At 37.3% G+C, this 21,468-nt stretch overlaps 1 protein-coding gene across 1 annotated transcript; it reads right to left on the bottom strand.

Annotated features, from left to right (window-relative positions):
• Positions 1-6,254: 6,254 nt before the first annotated feature.
• FNTA (farnesyltransferase, CAAX box, alpha) lies at positions 6,255-20,890 on the bottom strand. The gene is made up of 9 exons (XM_032213747.1): positions 20,671-20,890; positions 18,945-19,030; positions 16,143-16,257; positions 15,045-15,149; positions 12,659-12,785; positions 11,957-12,105; positions 10,847-10,909; positions 9,281-9,452; positions 6,255-7,591 (listed from the first exon to the last, which is right to left on the bottom strand). The coding sequence occupies exons 1-9, from the start codon at positions 20,805-20,807 to the stop codon at positions 7,460-7,462; spliced, it is 1,086 nt and encodes a 361-aa protein (XP_032069638.1). The 5' UTR covers positions 20,808-20,890; the 3' UTR covers positions 6,255-7,459.
• Positions 20,891-21,468: the final 578 nt, after the last annotated feature.

A 21,468-nucleotide genomic window follows, 5' to 3' on the forward strand; every position in this document is an offset into this window, starting at 1 on the left:
CCACCCTCCCCAACACCCGCTCGACCACGACAGCGGCGGCTCTCCGTCGGCCTCTTTCGCCTAGTCCCCTCCCCGCGCCATCCGCGCACACACACACACACAGGGCGGGCGGAGGGAGGACGGGAAAGAGAAGTAAGAAAAGAGAAGGAGCGAGAGAGTCTTTGGACGGTAACAGCGCCGCCGCGACCTTTTCCTCCAGCCTCTTTTTCTTTCTCTCCCGCGGAGAGGAAGTGGAAATCGCCCCGCAGGAGAGAGGTAGCGGTGAGGGAAGAGGCGGCGGCGGCTGAGCAGCCCAAGGTAGAGCCTGCCTTCTCTTAGGACTGAGGTTTTCCCGCTCGTCCCAAAGCCGAGCTAGGATCGTGCGAACGGAGGGCAAGGCGAGGCGTTTAGCCATTTAGAAATCTGTGGAGATTCTCAGTCATCAAGTTTGTCTCCCCCGCTTTTTTTTCCCAGGAGACAACTGGACTTTCTTGTTTTTGTCTTTGAAGACGTTTCACCTCTCATCCGAGAAGCTTCTTCGGCTCTGACAGGATAGTGGGGAATGGAAGGATTTATATTCCTTGCAGACAGCTGGTCCTTTGCATCCTTTTTAGAGGGTCGTTGAGGAATTTGGAGGCTTTGTTTGTCCTCAGGGTCACCACGCCCCCCCCCCCCCCCAAAAGAATCGTCCTCAGTCCAGTTCCAGAATTTCCTATTGTACAAACTTTACAGGTGGTTACCCGCATCTTTAATTCCCTGGCTTGGGTCTGTAATGTATGCTGAAAATAGTATTTTTTCCTCAATTCTCCCAATTATCTTAAAATCCCCAGCAAATTTTCTCAACTAGTTACTGTGCATTGAACTTCCACGTGGGAACAAGTGGTATTTAAGTTGGATAGTTGGTATGTTCAAATAATGAACAGTGGTACAGAGGATCAAAAATGTGGGCATAATGAAGTAATTGCAGCTCTGAGCCTATCTTGTATCACTTCCTCCTAGAGCAATTATCAAGCAAAATGCAGGCAGCTACATCAACGTTTAGGTTTTTACTGAGAAGAGCTTGACTGCCTAAGGAAAGTGATAGCGGAACAGATACACATTACAAATTCTCTCCTTCCTGGAAGAGAAAAGAGAATATCTGTTGTGAAGATGTCCTCCCTTTTCAACAGTCACAGAGGTTCATGGTCATTCTTAGGGAACTAGATTTATAAACTACATTTTGAAGAATCCATACAGTGGGGGGGAAATTTCAGAATCTAAATCTGTCCCTTGTATATTTATTAAGTCTATGAATGTGAACATTTTCCTCAGTTAGAGGAAAATTGATATTAGAACTTTTTCAAACTACCTCTTATTTTTCAAAAGTTCCTCAATAAAAACTAGTTAAAGACAAAGGACACAGAATTTCTTTATTTTTGTCTCTTAATTAATGGCTACTGCTATAAAGTACTTTAAGAACAAAATTGGAAATCACTAAGTCAGTGATTGCTGATTTTTCTATTTTCTATTTCTATTTCACTCCTTTCCTTGAGCAGCAGTCATACAACAGCTTTTTTCCTCAAGACTAATTATTAAATTGGGAGAGCGAATGATGGAGTTTTAAATGAAGATGTTCCTGTAGGAGACGACCAGGCTGAGCCTGAGGGAGGGGTCAAGTACATCATCAGTTTAGAATCTAAGTCCAGCCCATTTTGAATTCTGTTGACACTTATGCCAATTTGCTTTCACCATTAGTAGCTCAAATTCTTGTGGAACGTTAGCATTCATTAAACTTGTATTCATTTGAACCACCTTAACTCCTGATTTCATATGTGACAGCACGATTTGTTTTATGTTAGAGGGTATATTTGGAATTTTGAAAAGGTACTGTTGTAAAATAACTGCACTATGAGAGAGCCCATTCATAGTTATCATAATAGTTTTTAAAAATCCCACCCCCAAAAAGGCAAAATAGTGTGCATAAAAAATAAGTAATTCTTCAAATCCTGAATAAAGTACTCATAATATGTCAGAGGTTTATAAGGCAAATCCTGAATTCACAATTTTCAAATCCAGTAAAACTCCAATAATCTATTTTATCATGCCAGTTATGTGACCTTAAATTGTGAAAAACGAAGTAGGAAGAGACTTCCTTAGTTTTCAGACAGGAGACTACCCAAACCCTCTCTGGATTTTTTTCTTTTACTCCCAACATACAGTACTATTTCATTAATATAGTGTATACTATCTCTTTAAGAAATATCCTTCCCATGTTGCCCTGCATATTCAAATTCCTTACACATACATATTCCTTACAAGTACTTTTTGTTTCGCCTTTACTTTCCTCCTATTCTTTGATCTCCACTGCTATCCCTAAGTTTTCTTCCTATGGCTGAGCCATCTACAGCCTGCATCCACCACTTTTTTTTAAGGCTTTCAAAATTTCCTGTCTTAGTAGCAGTATTTTTTCTCACAATTTTGGTTAAAAACAAATAAAAATTATAATGTGCATCCTAAAACAGGCTTATTTTAATATAAAAGTACTTTGAAATCCAGGGGGGAAAAATGGAAAATCCCACTTCTACCTATGTGTGGCTTCCCCTACGTTGTATCATATTTATTTAGTTTGCATCTTGCCTTTATTATTTTTACAAATAAATCAGGGTGGCGAACACATCCAATATATCTTCCATCTCCTATTTTCCCTATAACAACCCTGTGAAGTGGGTTCAATCCAATGTGTTTCTTAGCCCAGCCAAAAGTGTGACTCACCCACAATGTGAGGTCCTAGCTAATGAAGATTAAGGATACTAAAGAAATGGTAATTTGCAATTTTTCTCAACTATCGTAATTCCTTAGATAAGGTAACTTGACAAAATAAAATTATGGAGACAGGTTCGTTTCTGCTGGTCACTGCCTCTTATCTCCCTTACTGAGATCCTCTACTGAATTTTTTTTTAAATTGTTCCAGGGAATGAAGAATGGAACCCTACTTTTTTGTATCCAATTATATACATTTGTGGAAGAATCTGTAAATTAGGTAATTTACTTATTTTTCCTTGAAGTCGTAAATTTCTCCTAATCCTGGCAATATACAATTTATGTCTTAATTTGAATGTCAAATAAAAAGAAACAAATTTTCCTTAATATTAAAATCCTTCTGATGGGGAGGAAAAATAAGACGCCTGTTATAGTAATCTGCCTTTCTTTTCCAACATCCTTGTGGGGAAGAAGAAAAAAAAACTTCAAAAAATGAGGATAAAAAATTAAAAAGGAAAAGGAGAAAAAATATCTAGCCCTGTCCTATAAAGAGGTTGGATTTTTCTGGCTTTTCAAGGGGTACATTATATTTAACAAGTGCTTCAGCTTCTACATTTGTTTATTCTTTAAACATATTTACTGAGAACTAAACCCCAGTGATTTTATTGTATCCAGAGGCACACATTTTGGATTGCAATTTTAATAAGGTTTTATGTAACTGCTGTGAAATTCTTTAGACCTAAATGACACAATTCAGTTTGTTAACATAACATCATAAGTGTTCTAGGTTCCATTACCATGTGTCCACTATCATATTCTTGTTATCACCATCTGTACTATGCATTTCATATACACATTCTATTTTAAATCAGATGTGTACATTACTTTACAGTCCATTTTCCTCTTTTCCTCCTCTTCTATGCTGAATTTTCCAAACTACTCTTTTCTCCCATCTTTTCTGAAGGCATTTTTGCTTCAGTCTCAAATTATAACAGTGGTGGTGCTCCTTATTTTTACTCAATTGAAATTTGTGGCTGAGAATGATTTGAAGGCATTTTTATTTTGAAAGAATAATTTTTGGATAAAGCAGAAAATATTATTTAAAATATTTTAAAAATACATTAAGAATAACCTAATATCCCAAACATAAAAAAGATATATTTTCTCCAATCTCATTTTATTACAATAAAGAACTGGCCGATGAAGTAAGCTGTTTTGCTCAAATGTAAGCATACTTTTTTGAAGAATATTCAAATTTATGTTAATTCAGTACTGTCCAGTTTTTAAAAGAAATGTACTGTACTATAATTGGAAACTGGGGAATATATCTTACTAGATTGGAAAGTAGGGAGACCATGAAAGGATAATTGTAGATTTGTATCTTGAAGGTGTTCTGGGATTAAAATGGTGTATAGGAAAAATCATGCTAATTTGGGTTTCATGAAATCAAAACACAGTTTTTGCCCCAAAAAAGAATTGTCCTGTATACAGTGTTGAAGTGATAATGATCAATTATTGGCTTAACTTCTTATATACCAGTCTGGTGCACATTCAAATTGAAAAAGAGAGACTAATACTTCTTTTTTGGTTTATAAAACTTAAATGAAAGCTCAACTTTGTAATACTTTAAGTAACCTAGGAACTGAGCCTGAAAAATACTCCTTTGCCTACAGTTTTACCATCAATTTCAGAAAACCCAACTTTCAGATGTGTACTGAACAATATACAGGCTAAATGTGTTACAGAACTATAGAGTAACAAGTGTAGGCATTTGTCACATCTTTAGAGTTGGCAAAAACTTTGGTTTCCCAATAGAATCCACTATCCTCTTATCCCCACCATTCTCCAGAGGATGCTCTGATTGATAAATGATTCCCCGCCCCCCAGTTCTGAAGATGTGACAAATGGCTGAACTTGTTACATTCTAGCCCAAGACAATTGATTTGTATGGTGTATTTCCTCTATAGAATCTGAAATAAACCATGTGTAGGAGGTCCCAAGTATCAGATCCAGACACTTGATGCTGCTTTTCCTCTTAATTGTTGATGGACTTGATATTTTTATGCCAAGAGTAGAAACCCTAACTTGCCAACTGAATTCATGACAAAGAAATTCTTTTAACTTGGCAGTTTCTAGTTTGTATACCAGCTGCTGTGCTGTAGCAGCTTTCATAGAAGAGTTACAGCCATATCGTATTTATTTCACTGAACAAAAACTGAGATATTTTAACCCATATTCAGAATTTTCTATCAGACATCTCATGAACCTTCACTCTCAATTTTGTGACAATGCAGTAATGAAGTTAGAGCTGTTTTCTTGTGGACAGAACTTTTTCTGATTTCCAGAATTGGAATGGTAAGATCTCTTATACAAGTAATCCATATATAATAATGCCTTGTCCCACTTAAGTAGAAAGGCAGGATTATCAAAAAAAAAAAATCAGCTCAGAATTGTCAGTGTAAACTAGCATTATGAATACTGGTACTGTTTCCCCCCAAAAAGGAGACCAAGTCTTATATTTCTGGGGGCTCCAAAATAAGCATTAGAGTTTATTTTTGGGAAAACAGGATATCAAAGTGATTAGTTCAGCTGGGTACCCCATCCTAGGCATGTGCACAAGAGGCAATGAGCGCACAGAGGCCGAGGGTGCCCGGCAGAGCCTGCCAGCCCCTTGGTTGGAGCACTGGGGCTGTGCAGCGCAGGTTAGTTGATTACTTGTCCAAGCAGCAGACAGAAGCAGAGATGTGGCGGGAAGGCGGGCCGCAGGAAAGTGTGACATGTCTGGATTGCCTGCCTTCCCCCCCCCCCCCCCGCTCTGCCTCTATCTGCTGCTTGGGCAGGTAACTCACCTGTGCTGTGTGTGCTGTGCAGCACCTGAGTGCACCCTCACCGCCTCCGGTGTTGGCCATCCCCCCAGCTAATAGGGCTTATTTTTGGGTAGGGCTTATATTAAGAGCAGGCTAAAATTAATCTAGGGCTTATATTCTGGTTAGGTCTTACCATATTTTCAGGGAAACGGAAGCTCTCAATTTACAACGATTTGTTTAGTGACTGTTCAAAGTTATAATAGCACTGAAAAAAGTGACCTACGACTATTTTCACATTTATGACTAGTGTTACACTATCCCCAAGTCATGTGATCAAAATTCAGACACTTGGTAACTGACATATTTATAATGGGTATAGTGACCTGGGGTCCTTTTGAGATCTTCTGGCAAGCAAAGTCAATGGAGAAGCCAGTTCACTTAACCATATTAGTAACTTAACAACTACAATGATTCACTTAACAACTATGGTAAGAAGGGTCGTAAAATGGGGCAAAATTAAGTTACTAAACGTTACACTTAGCAACAGAAATTTTGGGCTCAATTATGGCCATACGTCGAGGACTACCTACTGTATGTTTACCGCATCACAATTAAAGCTTACGAGGCTTCCCAAGTAGTCAATTTCTCCAGCTGAAATTGATCCAAGTAACATTCTCATTTATTTTTATTAAATTATCTATTTACGGATAGCTATAAATTGAAGAAAGGTATATTTGTTCAGTTTATTTCACAAAAAAAGTTTGTACAATTCTTCATAAACAGGAAGAAAAATGCTCAAGGTTTAAGAACATGAATGAAAAAAAGCAAAACTGACAAGTTCAGTGACAAAAATAACTTTGGTTACTTAGCTTGTAAAAGATCATGTTGAAGCCCTGTTGAATTCATGTGGTAAAAATAGATGGAGTTTTATTTGTTTTTAATTGGTTTCAGTCTTAACCTAATTTTGCAGAGTTTTTAGAAAGAATTAAACCATTTTTAAAAATAAATCTGAATGCAGGATCATCCTAATCTGCCATCCTAGTTTCAGAGACAACTGAGAAAAACTTGAAACAATTACTATGGTATTGATGAATTGGTTTTAAATATTAAAATAATGAAACCTATGTGTGTATGCGTAGATATAGATATCTGTCTCTTAAATACATTCCAAGGTACAAATATTCTCCACTTGCAAGAAATCAGCCAGGAAAACTTATAAAGACTTAACTAGGTCAACTATTGTCAAAAACTATTTCCACTGTAGGTATACAGGTGATTTAAAAATCTATATAGAACCATGGCCACACTGAAAATCCTCACTAACTATGGCCCCATTCTGACATCCTTGCTCTAGAAAATAGAACAAAGCCATTACATTCTTGTACAAGTACAGCATTTATATCTTTATGACAAATTATTGATGGCACTAGTTGGATACAATGAAAACATAGTGTTGCATAGCTGCTCCAATGTACAACTGCATGTTCTTCATACTGTAACTTAAATTAGCCTGTACGTCCGCAGTAGATCTCTGTAGTCCAAATACATTCAGAGTCTCACTGCACTTACTTTATGAGAAGAAGGGTCGCTTTAAAATTTAGGATAGCAGAATTGCTTGTACAGTGTTATTCATGTACCAAATAGGGCAAAATATTTCTGATACAAATAAGGTAATTACAAAGTGTTTTTTAAATGCACAGTGCTTTATAATTACCCCATAGCTAATGTGTGTAGCAGCAATTACCATGGGTCAGTTTGTTATGCAGAACACTTTGCAGTCTTCAATGTGGTTAAGAAGCAATACCTCTGCAATTAATGTATAGTTAAAACATATTTGGAAAGAAGGGGAACACTCTATTAATTGCCAGCCTAGTTTAAAGATTTTGTAAAATGCACAGAAGCTGAATGCTGTATCATTTCTCCTTCACATGAAATTAATGCTGATCGTTTTCTGTTGGCACAGTCTGTTCCTCATTTGGGCTGTATTTACTTTTAAGGGATCTTCCAATATATCCCCAGTATTCTTTCCGTATAATGTCTTTTTCCTTAGAGAGGATTTCACACAACTATAAAAAGGAAAATTACAGTTTTACTTATATTTAGTTCCCTTCAGTATGCACAGTATTTTACAGAATAATTTATTGAGATCTTATAGTAAAGCAGGAGACATTACTGTAAATTATACAGTAATTAAAATTTATATGCTGTATATTATACAATAAATTAAATTAGCAGGAATAAAGGGCAAAGCCAGTGAACTGGGTAACAGTATTCACTCTGAATTCTTCATTATTAAATACTTAACAGTCTTATTCCAGGCTCCTTTCAGTTCAGTCCCTGAAACTTCTTATAATGCTTATAATAATAAATTAAACCAATTTCACTGATTTGGGTTAGGGTGATAAAATATCTACAACGAAAAGGATGACATAATGTTTGAAATATAATTGGATCACTTAGGTACCAATATTACGCTAGAAGATGCCAATTTTTAACTACCTAGCTAAAGGAAGAAGAGTTATCATAAATACTCATCATCTTATTTAGCACTGCCATCTGCATACAATTTTATAAGCATAACCAAATCAGCTACAGTTGCAATTAAAGTGCAATAATATATGGGAAAGAAGAGTTTACACCATAAGACCCTTAAGGTCAAATGATTAATGTATTTTATTATACTTGGCCTAAAACACCATGGTAACTGGCATGTTTGAAACCAACAACAATAAGAGTATGACACATTACATGAATGAGCATGTCATTTTCTTCATCCTTTTGGAGATTTACTATAACTTCTCATTGTATGATTCAGTGGGCAAGGAATTTAGGATATAACATAATGCTTGAACAATGGGAGAATATGTAGATGAAAGGTGTAAAATGTACATTAAATTACAATGTACAAGAACATTTTTATAAGAGGATTATTTTTGATATTTAACATTGGACAAGTTGTCAAGAATGTATAAAGATATGTCAAATGAATGTTGGAAATGCAAATGTAGAAAAAGTGACTTTTATCATTTATGATGGACATGTGATAAGGCAAAGAAATATTGTAGTAGGATTCATATTCTAATACAGAAGATTCTTGAAGTGAATATAAAGATAAAACCAGAGACTTTTCTTTTGGGTTTAATGGAAAAAGGCTGGGGGAGAAATTGACTTTGATGTTATATATATTTATATATTTATATATATATATTTATATTGATGGCAGCAAGATAACTTTATGCACAAAAATGGAAGGACACTTTGATTCCCACAATGAATGAAAGGCTGCAAAAATTGATGGAGTTAGCAGAGATGTTCAAATTGATTGCTCTGATTAAAGAAAAGAACACAATTAACTTTGTTTCTATTTGGAAATCACTTTTAGACTTTATGCTTGGTGGAAAAAAGCAAAACTTTGATTTTGAGTTTTGCAAATTATATAGGTTTGTTGTTATAGAAAGGTTTGTTGTTTATGTTATTATATAAAAGTAAAAAGTTGAGGTTTGATGCTGTTATCTTATTCTACTGCACCAAAAGGAGTTGGAAGTCAATGCCCATTTTCTCTTTTTTCCGTTTGCCCTACACTTTTCCCCTTTTCCTCCTTTATTTTCCCATTATTGTCTTTTGTATTTTATATTCCAATAAACTAATACAATTTTGAATTGTCAAGAAAAAAAAATAGATTTACTATAACTTCTGTTAAGGACTGCAGGTTGGGGGTGGCTACTGTAAAGAACTTTAAGCTTTAAAGAACTAACCTCTAATGCTTTGCTGAGAGTTTCTTCCTTGTTTTCACTCTGGTTTTCTAACATGTCCTCATATATGTCCACCAAGAAGGCAATTAGATAAGGGGAATTATGACTTGGCTGCAATTCCAGTAGCTGTTCTAGCAGGTCTGGATATTTTGAAAGGCCACGATCTTGCAAAATCCTGAAATGAAAAAGTTTGATGAACATCATATTAAATTTCAATCAACTTGCCATTTTTTAAAAAAATGTAAACATTCTAGAAACATGGGTATCCTAGCTCCAGTCTCATGTTCTGCTTGCTCATCTTAATAGCAGCAGAAGGAAAAACACAAGGATGTAATCAATCAGGGAGTTATTTGGTGTTTTAATTAAAATTAAAGCACCTGTGCTTTTCCCTCATCCTTCATTTAACTCTCAAAACAAAGCTTATCTTTCCTCCTGGACAGAACTTCTTCTGCCCACTTGCTACAATCTCTGAGGGATGCATTAGGTGATGAAATGTGATCTTTTAATGGAAGGACCATTAAACCCAGGGCCTAAAATTAGCCAGCTATCTTACTGCAGTATTTTAAGCATTAAAAGAACTTATACTACTCTACTTTGGCTATGGAAAGGATACCACCTATCCAATATAAAAAAGCAAAGCATTTTTTACTGTGAAAAAGTTGTGGTTTGATGTTAATGCTTTATTTTACTATAACAGAGGGAATTGGAAGTCAACACTTTTTTTTCTTTTCCCTAGCCCTTCCTCACTTCTCCCTTTTTCTCCCCACTGTTTTCCTATTTACTTTTTTATTTTGTATCTTATTTTATAACCTAATAAAATATTATTTAAAAAAGCAAAGCATCTTTTAAAATCATGTTCTGTGCTGTTAGCTAGTTGAATGTTTATTTTTATTTATCGTGTAATTTACATCCCACCTTTGTTTTGTATACAAGGTCTCTTGCCTATTTTTTCCCATAACAACTTCCCTATGAGTTGGGTTAAGCTCAGAGAGAATGACTGGCCGAATGTCACTTAGCTGACTTCCCTGCCTAAAGGAGGACTAGAACTCATGGTCTTCCACTTTCTAGATCAGCACCTTAACGAGTACACTACTTGCTTTGTCAGTTCCTTTTATTGGAACTGTTAGCAGGACATTCTCTGAATAAGTGTATTCATAATTTCTTCTATGGAAACCCTTTTCATGCAGAATAAATAGAGTCCCATATATGGTTCCAGAAAATCCCAGGGAAGGAAACTCTCTTCATTATAAAAAATCAATAGTAAAATGACATTTTTGAAGAGTTTCTGGATTTGCTAGTCTTAAGAGAGGGCAAGTAATTTGCATCTCCTCTTACCATCAAAATACATTTTGTTTAGTGAAACAAAAATAGTGGTTCTGTGGCTTCTGCTTAGCCACATATGTCAAAGCACTTTTTATAATCGAAAAGGTAAAAAAAAACTTTAACAATAATAATAAAGCAATAATATTTTTATCTGAATCCTGGGCTGGTACCAAATTCTACCCTTCTTTATGTGCATTAAATTTGTAACACATAGCAACATTAAACATGTAGGTAAAACAATCTCACCCTCTCAGGTAGTTCCAGGCACTTTCATTATGAGGTACCAGCTTGATCATTCCTAGGGTGTACCTGAAAAGGAAAAACAATCTGGATAAGGAAACTATGGAATAACCATATATGTGTCAAGGTAGCATAAATCCTGAATGGCACACACAGACGCATCAATTTATTGAGTGATTTTGTTTATGGATACTAGACATAAAATATTCTAATTTTACGACAGAAATCCAGAGGATTTTGCACATGCGTCAGGGACTCTGTCATCTTGTAATTACCTTAAAAACATTCTCCAATTTATAGAGATTTGAAGGATGCTTTAGCCAATAGTAGGGACAATTCCATCCCTACTGTCTTTGGGTGCACATAGTTTAATATTTTTGAAACAATATCTGGATAATTTTAACCCAGATAGTATTCAGCATGCTTTACTGTATTATTAAAACAAAAAGAAAAAAAGGGCTTATTTTAAATTCACCTAGTTCCTTATCATGGAAATGTTTTAAGGGTTTATTCCAGTAATGCAATAATCCATAGAACTGTTCCATTCCATACTTTGGACAGTTTTTGTTTTAGAGTTACGCCTAATGATACTTTTACAAATCAAAACATTTTCTATATAGATAAAGGAGAGAGAAACCATACATCGAGTAGATTTATATCACAAGATACATAATGCCCAAAGTATTTCCAATTTTTTAAACAAAAAGAAGTTAAGTCATTTTTACCATATGAATTATATGTTGCAAATTCCAGGTTCTCCATCATACCACACCCTCTTCCCAGGTTTTTTCCCCATTTATTTCCAAGTCTATGAGTTTAATTGGCCTCTTTTAGGAGTACTTTCCAGAACGATAGGGATTTTCTTACAATATATTTTGTAGTTCTACAATTTTGGATTACCTCTCTTTTTTGATGTGGCTATATCAAGTTGTAATTGGAAAACTGAAGTGGCCATAACCCCAAGCTACAGTGCAAAATGCTTAAGTTAGCAAAAGGATTCTAAAAGTCCACTGGGGATATGTGTACAAAATTATCCATAAAATACACTACATGTATACTTGTACACCCTTGTATTCATTCATGGAACAAGATAAAACCAAATAAAACATTACATACTGAATTTCTCTCTCTAGAACAGCAGGATCATTGTAACCAGATGTGTTTGAAATCACAAAGTATCTTTGGTTCCAGGCGGAATTATTTCTGACATCTTCTTTCAAAAGTTGCTCAACATATTCCAATTCATCATCCCACAGCTTAAATTCCTAAATATATAAAATTGAAGGAAACATAAAGACACTGCATCAGGAAAATTATCTCATTTCCATTAGTTCTAACCTTAACTGAGACAATTATAGATTTAAGAGTTAGTGAACATGCATTCTCACATAATTATAGCAATTACAGAAGCAACAACATGACTATCTTGCTACCATATCTGAAATGTCAAAACCAAATTAACCACATGCTAAACGTCAGATATTTATTATATACCTTGTATACTATTTGTAGGGAAAAGTATTACAGATATGAACTAACAACCTGATCTGTCTGAAGCGTACTAATGCAATTATCAAAACACACAAAACCACTTCCCCAACTTCTGTTATAAATGACATCATGGAATTCAAACAGCATCCATAGACATCATTTCACTTTCTCAGCAGATAAATGAACAACTGCCGTTTGTTCCTTTTGGGTGGGGTGGGAGTGGGGGAGGGGAAATAAAGCAAAACAAAAACTTCCAACTTTTCCTTTCATACATTTCCTGCTCAGATTAACAATGAGCAATTGTTAATAACAGCCACAGGAAAATACCTGAATGACCCATTGTCTATGTTGCCAAGCATGGTAATTCTTGGCATCCTGGTTAAGAATGTTTGCAATAAATTCGAGTTCTTGTGATGGGTCTTTCAACCACTCTACCAAAACTCGCCGGTGGTGCCTAAAAAAAATCAAGGATGTTAAAAAACAGTAGTTAGCACGTGTTTTGTAATTGCAATCTGGTTGCTTGGCATACTTAACTGTTCATACTTACAGCCATTTGCCAAGCACGTCAACCATGTGATCACCATTTGCAGTCTTCTCTGCTAGCTTCCCCAGAAAGTCAATGGCAAAGCCAGCAGAAAAGGTTGCAAGTTGCTACCATCTGCCAAGAAGACACCCTCTCTTCTCTAGGAGCTGGCTGAAAGAACTCTCTGCCAAGCTCCATGCAAGAAGGCATGAAGGATTTCAGTTCCATGCAAGTAGGCACAGAGCTGAAATCCTTTGGCAAGGAGCTCTTTCAGCCAGTCCCTACAGATGAGAAGAAGCCAAAATTCAAGCAGGATGTTCAGCGCTGAATGAAGGTAGCATGATAACATAAGGAGAGCCTGGGGCCTCAGGGATGGGGGATCCTGGGAGGCCTGCACAGACTGCACATGAGTGTCTTCTTGCTAGGATTTCGACAGGGAAGACTTTCAACTCCTGAACCGAAAGGCACTTGTGCTGTCTGTGTCAGCCCTCTCAGGGTCCTCCCCATTCCTCCCCATACTCCTTATTCAGGACTATATCCCTTTAACAACCCTCAAATCCCTTAACAACTGGGAGTGGTGATATTGTTGTCATTGAAAAAAGCAATCACGTAACATCTTGCTTGACCAGCCACTTTGTTCAATAACTGAGTTTCCAGTACCAAATAAGATAATAAGTTGAGGACTATCTGCAATCTCTTCATTATGGGAATGCTCCTGCCAGAAAAACAGCCATGAACGAGATTTGCATGAGATGCTGAGTCTGGTTATGTTAAAACTTAAATAGGATTTGTACATTAGTATAGAGTTTTTTAAAAAATTTTTTCTCTCAGCTTTTCTTCCCACTTTTAAAAGTTTTTGTTTGTATGAATTATATTTTATATTGTTTCTCATAGTTGACTGATGGGGTTTTAATATTGTCTTATTTTTCAACATAGGCTGGAAAACTAATTTGATTTTGCATTCCCCTAGGAGGATCCTGGGAGTCTAGGACCACTATGAGAAATGTTTTATTTGTGGGTTAGACAAACTCAGTTTATAGCAATAGCAATAGCAGTTAGACTTATATACCGCTTCATAGGGCTTTCAGCCCTCTCTAAGCGGTTTACAGAGTCAGCATATTGCCCCCAACAACAATCCGGGTCCTCATTTTACCCACCTCAGAAAGATGGAAGGCTGAGTCAACCCTGAGCCGGTGAGATCTGAACAGCCGAACTGCAGTCAGCTGAAGTAGCCTGCAGTGCTGCATTTAACCACTGCGCCACCTCAGCTCCATTATTTCAATGGCTTATGACCAAGTGTTCTGTGCCAACCCTGAAAATGATTTTATTCACTAATCAGGTTAACTGAATTGTGTGAATAAAGGGATTGTTAGCTCAGCAGAGGTTGAGATCTTATAACATTTGGAAATGTGACCTGCATACATCCACTAAAAAATATTTTAATTGACATGGATGTAAGAAACTTTCCCTTGTAATGATAGCTTTACAACAGCTCCTTCACTTGCCCAAACTATCATTTGATGCTTCAGAGATGCCTAAAAACATATGCCATACCTACTAAAATTGCCTCTTCAGTTTGTAATCACATGGCTAATAAAACCTGTTGCACAAGAAGTGTGGCAATGGTGCATAAGAGAGAACACCCAAGCATATAAAAACCACAAAGACAAATTATCCAACAAAGCACAGCATAGAATCACTGAACCGTTGTTGTTGTGGATTCCCTGTTGCATTTTTCTCCTTGACAGATGCAGCCTCTGCATCTTAGATAAGTCTGTGCTTTGTTTAAACACCCTTGTTTTGCTCCCGCAGTAACTGAGATATATTATTTCCATCACATTGTTCCAGCACAATATACAAAGCATAGCCAATATAATAATATCTTGTCATTTAGAAAAAAAAACCAAGACCACCACAACAGGAGCATTTTCTCAGATTATCTCCGTCATTATCCTCGTACCAACAAAATCTGCATCTTAAAGAACTCTCACTATAACTTTCTGTTTAACTTCCGCTTAACAGTCTGTGTGTAACAATTCTGCACTACGTATTACAACGAATCAAATATTTACATATATAGGAAATAACTTTCCTATAACCTATAAAGTTATAGGAAATAACTTTAAATATTTCATTTATTTATTCTTTAAATCAAATATTTATTCTTTAAATCAAAGAATCTATGCTTACCAGACTTGGTAATTCTTTGGCTGATCTTCAATGATAGCAGTAATGTAATTGAGTTCCTCGTTTAAGTCTTTCTTCAAAGACTGCAGAAGTACCCTACGGAAATGCCTACAGGGGAAAAGAAGGGGCAGGAATTCTTGTCAATGAGTTCAGCTGCTTCCCCATATTACTCCCTACTACTGTCAGTATTTCAAAATAAATCATTTCCAAATAAATAATAGTTCAGGATGGGCAATTTTTTTGAGAATCAGACTCCCAAACCTGTAAGATGGAAGATGGCTACATTTGCTACATTTCAGAGACGGCTCATAAGTTCTTGCTGAACTCCCCAAATTATCAACTCGAGCCCATAATGGTTAGGAATGACAGATGTTGCAGTCTGACAGCATTGAGGACTGTCTCACATTGATGAATATCTGCTGCTGTTAATAGTAATACATTTCCTAGATAAGCTCGACTTAAAAAATGAACTGTGTCCAATCAGTAAGAACGGAAGCCACAAATAAATACAACCCATTCAATGAAAGAAAATAACTATGGGCTAAACAGTCTGTTCCATTTAATGTTTTCATTAACTTTGCTATTGTGAGGATCATTAAGCTTTTTGTGTGTTATGACTTGGCTTTATGAACTAAGTTGTAGGTTGTAACTTTGTAATGTCTATAGCATTTTGTTCATTTGGTAAACTTATTATAAAGCTAATCACCTACAAACCACTGAGTGTACTCATTTAATATAGCTGTATTATTATTATCATCATCATCATCATCCTTATTGTTTTCTTTACTCCCTCCTTAATGGTGTTATAATGATAATAATGATTATTCTTTGCATCTTCTGAGATCTTCTGCACCGAGAAACAAATTCCTTATGTGTCTAATCACACTTGGCCAAATAGAGAGAGAATGTGTGTGTATTCATGCATTCATTCATTCCTAGAGTCACTTGGATAGGTGGCACAAACAAATGAATAAAAAGTTTACAAATATCACATCAAAAGGCAACTTGTAAATAATCTGAATCGTCTCAGTATTTTAAAATTGTCTTCTTTTAGAATTTCGGAACAGAAGAACAACAACAAATCCCAAGATGGCTACATACCATACTGTGTAATTTGCAGCATTAAGTCCAATGGCATCCCCTGTTAACTTGAAAGCTCTTTCACTCCTTTCATCATGTTGCAGAACGGCCCGGAAGTAATCATACACATCTTTAACTAGGCAGAAAAATTTAGTTTGTCAAATCTGTCTTTGGCTTTCCTTTGCCACATTTACTCTTACTTTTTCAGATACAAAACTGTTTTTTTTTCATGCCCCATATTTAGCACAAATTACTGGTGTCCTTAATTTTACAGCTCTTTGTATCTTTTCCTACATTCTCTCTTTTAATATTTCCCACTAGGATCCTGGCTCTCACCTTCATGTTCTTGTACCTTCAAAATCCACCATCTCAAAATCATCTGCACTGATCCTCTTATTGCCTACTCCCGTGATGGTGAATCTATGGCACACAGTGCCAAAGATGGCATGCAGACCCCTCTCTGTGGGCACGTGCGCCATCACTAGCTGCTCTTATGGATTCCGTTGCGTGCATGCACATAAGCCAGCTGGTCTCTTGTGTTCCAGCGTGCGCACGCATGCTCCAGTTTCGGCACTCGGTGCCGAAAATGTTAGCTGTCACTGGTTACTTGTATCCCAGAAAACTGAAAAAAATCTTCTGATACTCTTCTTCAAAATTGCTTCTTTTAATTTTTAACTTTAACTGAATACAGGCAACTGTATTTGCTGACATCTATCACATACTATTTTATTTTTATCTTATCTTCCATTCCATTGTTCCAAGGACAAGAAACAGCTTCTTGCCCCACATCTTTATTTCAAATCACCATGAGTCCACTCAGAGCAAGGTAGGTAATAATATTCTAAAATGCATAGAATTGCAAACAGAAGAGTGATATGTTAGGATTAGGAGTGATATGTTAGGGGGGCATTCGCCCAGGTACGCCTGGTGCGCCAGTTGCGACCCTACCTGAACCGGGAGGCCCTCACAACAGTCACTCGGGCCCTCGTGATTTCTAGGCTGGAATACTGCAACGTGCTCTACATGGGGCTGCCCTTGAGGAGCATCCGGCGACTTCAGCTAGTGCAGAACGCAGCCGCGCGAGTGATCGCGGGTGCACCCCGATTCACCCGCATTACACCTATCCTCCGCGAGCTGCGCTGGCTACCTGTCGATCTCCGGATGCGCTTCAAGGTGCTATTGATCACCCATAAAGCCCTACATGGCAGTGGATCTGGATACTTGAGAGACCGCCTTCTGCCAATTACCTCCCTACGACCTATAAGATCTCATAGGTTAGGCCTCCTCCGCATTCCATCGGCCAGCCAATGTCGGCTGGCAACCACAAGGAGGAGGGCCTTCTCAGCAGCGGCCCCGACCCTTTGGAACGAGCTCCCCGTAGAGATTCGTACCCTCTCCACCGTCCAGGCCTTCCGCACAGCCTTGAAGAACTGGCTCACCCGTCAGGCCTGGGGATAAGGACCATTACCCCGCCCGAATGTTGTATGCATGTTGCTTATTATTTTATTATGTGTTGTCGTCTTAGTGCTGTATTCCCCCCTCCCTGGTTTTCTGTGAGCCGCCCTGAGTCCCCTCAGGGAAAAGGGCGGCCTACAAATAAAATCAATTCAATTCAATTCAATTCTATTCTCCAAAAACCTCATATAAAGCAAAGTTGTACAAACTGAGACACTGGAAAAAAAGAGATTATGAGGTAAGGTGTCAAATTTTGTACCCCGAATATATTGACAAAAGTATTCATAATTTTTAAGAGTTCTATTCTTATGCATTGTGTTATTCAAACATATTTTTATCCTTGTTCCCTAGTCTTATGTAAAATAAAAACATTTCATCCACCTTTTCTACAATCGGAATTCTAATGTGTATCATGGCAGACAAATAGTGGAATGCATTACAGCACCATGAACTTCATTTTCATTCCTTATTATTTTGCACATATCTGTACCCAGATAAAAATTTTGTCCCAGAGCTAAGGATTCTTTACCAACTTTGGTGCAAGTTACTATGTCCGTCTTTGTTTCCAGTGTTACAAAGATCCTTTTTCTATTGGGTAAGAAGCTTGGATGAGATTTTGATGGACATTTTGATACCACAGTAATAGCAACTGCAGATTAGAATAACCACAGAACACATTGGTCATTGGTGAGGGCATCAGGGTTTTGATGGAAAAATATTCTAGTAGTTTTGGCAGGAAAAAAAATCTTGGTGTTTCCAGATATTTGGCACCAATTGCATAGTAACTTTCTTTTTCCCATTTAAAGTGAATTCTAGATCAAAAATTACTACTCACATTACATTGCATCAATATAATTGTTTCCTGATGCAATAATCTGCTTCTGTTAATTTCTTTGCACTTAACATTTGACTAATGGAAAAACAACCTACCTTTCAGAACTGAGTTTTAAAGTATGACATTCATACTTCTGGGATTATTTAATAAGTAGATAGAATAACTTTTAATTAACTGCAACCTCGTGTAATAGCTTATAACAAGCAAAGCTCTAATCTTAGTTTCTTTCATGTCTTGATGATCTAATCACCTGTTTCATCTTTGAATCCCAATGAAAAACACACTGCAGAATTCCAGATACTTATGGACCATTATGAAATCCTACAATTTATTCCAAAGTCAACCTCAGCAGCCCGAAAAAAAAATTTTTTTTAATTTACACTGCTCAGTAATGTATCAGCCAGTACAATTCAATTAGACTACAATAGTGTCTCAGTGAGAGAATCCAAAAACCAGCAGAGAAGATAAACTTTAGGTGGTCCATTTATTCCCTACTATTGAGAAGAAGTCTCTCAAGCTTCCTCTAAACTTACATTTTTCACTATATATGATCTGAACAACAGGATGTGGCCCATCATCTTGAGGAACTGGGTCAATATCTGCCCATTCCTTCCTGTTCCTGTAAAAAAACAAATCAGTCAGCAGGTAGCAAATGCAAGAACATTTGAAGGAAATATATAGTTCAAGGGTATCTCCTAAATATCAAAGACTTGTTCACGTATGTCAGGGTTGTCAAACTCATGACACAGCAGCATCACATCACTTATTGGCACTTTCCCCCCTTCATTAAACCAGGCATGGCCGTGGCCAGCACGTGAGGCATCCACCTGTGGTCCAGGAGTTTGACAGCCCTGGTGTATGTTGTAGAACAGAATAGCTCCTGGCTGAGAATTGTATTTGCAATTGGGAAAGAATAATTTGTATGTAAAACAAATCTTTGATATGTTTTAAGCATTCCTATTACTATGGCTCTCTATAAACCTGTACAAATGCAACATCACAAGGAGCCCTATCTGCAGAAACATAGGAAACATGTCTTTTACCCAACTAGGTACCTTGCTGATATATAGGATTAAACAAAGAAGGCATTCTGGGACTTGTACTCTAATACATTTGGTTGCAGAAGGCTGGATAACAATAAAAAGTCAGCCCTATAAACTTAATGTAGCAATATATCCAAGAAAATTGACAGTGTGTACAGATGGCACTGTGACTTGTTATTATTGTTTATCCAACTTGTCATCTAAGGGTTAGAGTTAGGGACTCACAAGTAAAAACAGTCCAATAACTATAAGTTAAAAACCATTATACAATCTTATAAAAATATCCGGAATGAATTTAAATAATGATTATCAATTAAACTATCGGTTTTATATTTCTACCAATTTATATATGTTGAATGTTTTTTCTGGAAAAAAAAGAGCAAGAAGCACAAAATGAGTTCTCCACTGAGACCCAACATATTTAAGAAGAAGAATTTCCAGACCAGGAAATTTATATTTTTTGGGGGAGGGATTTAAGCATTTAAATTTCATGAAACACTATGCTTCCTCAAAGAGTATTTACTGTGGTTTTTATTTCCAACATTTATTTAAATTCAAAACACTTTTCCTCCATGCTGAACAAGCATCCCTGAATATTCTAGATTTGGAATGGAATGAATGGCTGGAGAGAGAACCTAGCTTTTCCTAGGTGGACTTAACCGTTCCTTCATCTCCCCACATCAACAAATGAGATTTGTCACTTGATTTAGATGCCTATCCAACGTGAAGTTCCTTGCAATGAAATTACATCTCAATTAAGGACATTTAGCAATATAAGGGGTGCCTTAAAACATCGAGGCTTCTCCAAATTACTAGCAAAATTAAATCCTGCATTGATGATGTTACCTGGTCTGGTAATGAACTGAGCTCAGAGAGTACCAAGGACTCCACCAGTTCAAGTGAGCTAGATACTCTCTTCCATTGAAAAGTGCTTTTTTCAAAAGGCAACTGGACTTTTTGGTTTTTCTTTGAAGACGTTTCGCTTTTCATCCAAGAAGCTTCTTCAGAAGCTGAAGAAAACAAAACGTCTTCAAAGAAAACCAAAAGAAAAATCCAGTTGCCTCTTGAAAAAAGCATCCTTGGGACACCCATGACCTGGATGACTGAGAATCCCCATAGACCTCTTCCAATGAAAGTTAAAGCAGCTTAACCGAGTTCAGGGGGAAGCGGCTTCTAATCAGACGGCTCCGCCTAGGTCGAGGAGAGCCCTACCTACCTGTACAGCACGTATCCAGCGGAGTCTAAGGGTTCACCGCACTCCAGCAGCTCTCCGTCTCCCGCGGCATCGGCTTCCGTCCTCAACCGAAGGGTGCAAACCTCCGGGCTCCCTCTCTCTTCCTCGTCCGCCATCATCGCCAACGCCTCCACCCACCCCGGAAGAAACAAAACCTGGAGGAGCCTATGAGAAACAAAACGGCCATCCCTCCCCGCACCATAGAGTCGCAGCCGGCTGTACGGCGGAAGTGGCTCTGATCTCACGCGGACGCGCTTTTTGCTCCCAGCCGGTTCCGATATTGCAAAGGCTGAGCGGGAGGCTGAGCTTCCGCTCTGCGCTTAGATAGAGAAGGGAAGGCGGCTTCCCAGTGCCTTCTGCTGGCATTTCTCCCTAGTATATTAGCCAATCTAATCTACCAGATGTTAAGACACAGAATAGCAAAAATCGCAGTTATTTGTTTCTGCTAGTCCCTCGGTAAAATCTTGGTGATATCTCGACCCCGTTTGGGAAACGCCATTTGTTCGTAGATGAGTGCAGCGCCCAACTATTTTATTTATTTATTTAGTCAAGCAAGTATTAGACAACATATATATGTATAAACTTGATTTTGGATACATGAAATGGATACGAATAATTAGGGACAGGGACGGTAGGCACGTTGGTGCGCTTATGCACGCCCCTACTGACCTTTTAGGAATGGGGTGAGGTCGACAGTAGACAGTCTTAAGGTTAAAGTTTTGGGGGTTTGGGTACTACTGCGGTATCCTGCTTTACAGCGCAATTAACCTTCACAGTAAA

The sequence above is a fragment of the Thamnophis elegans genome, chromosome 3 (genome assembly GCF_009769535.1).
Source record: "Thamnophis elegans isolate rThaEle1 chromosome 3, rThaEle1.pri, whole genome shotgun sequence".
Lineage (NCBI taxonomy): Eukaryota > Metazoa > Chordata > Lepidosauria > Squamata > Colubridae > Thamnophis > Thamnophis elegans.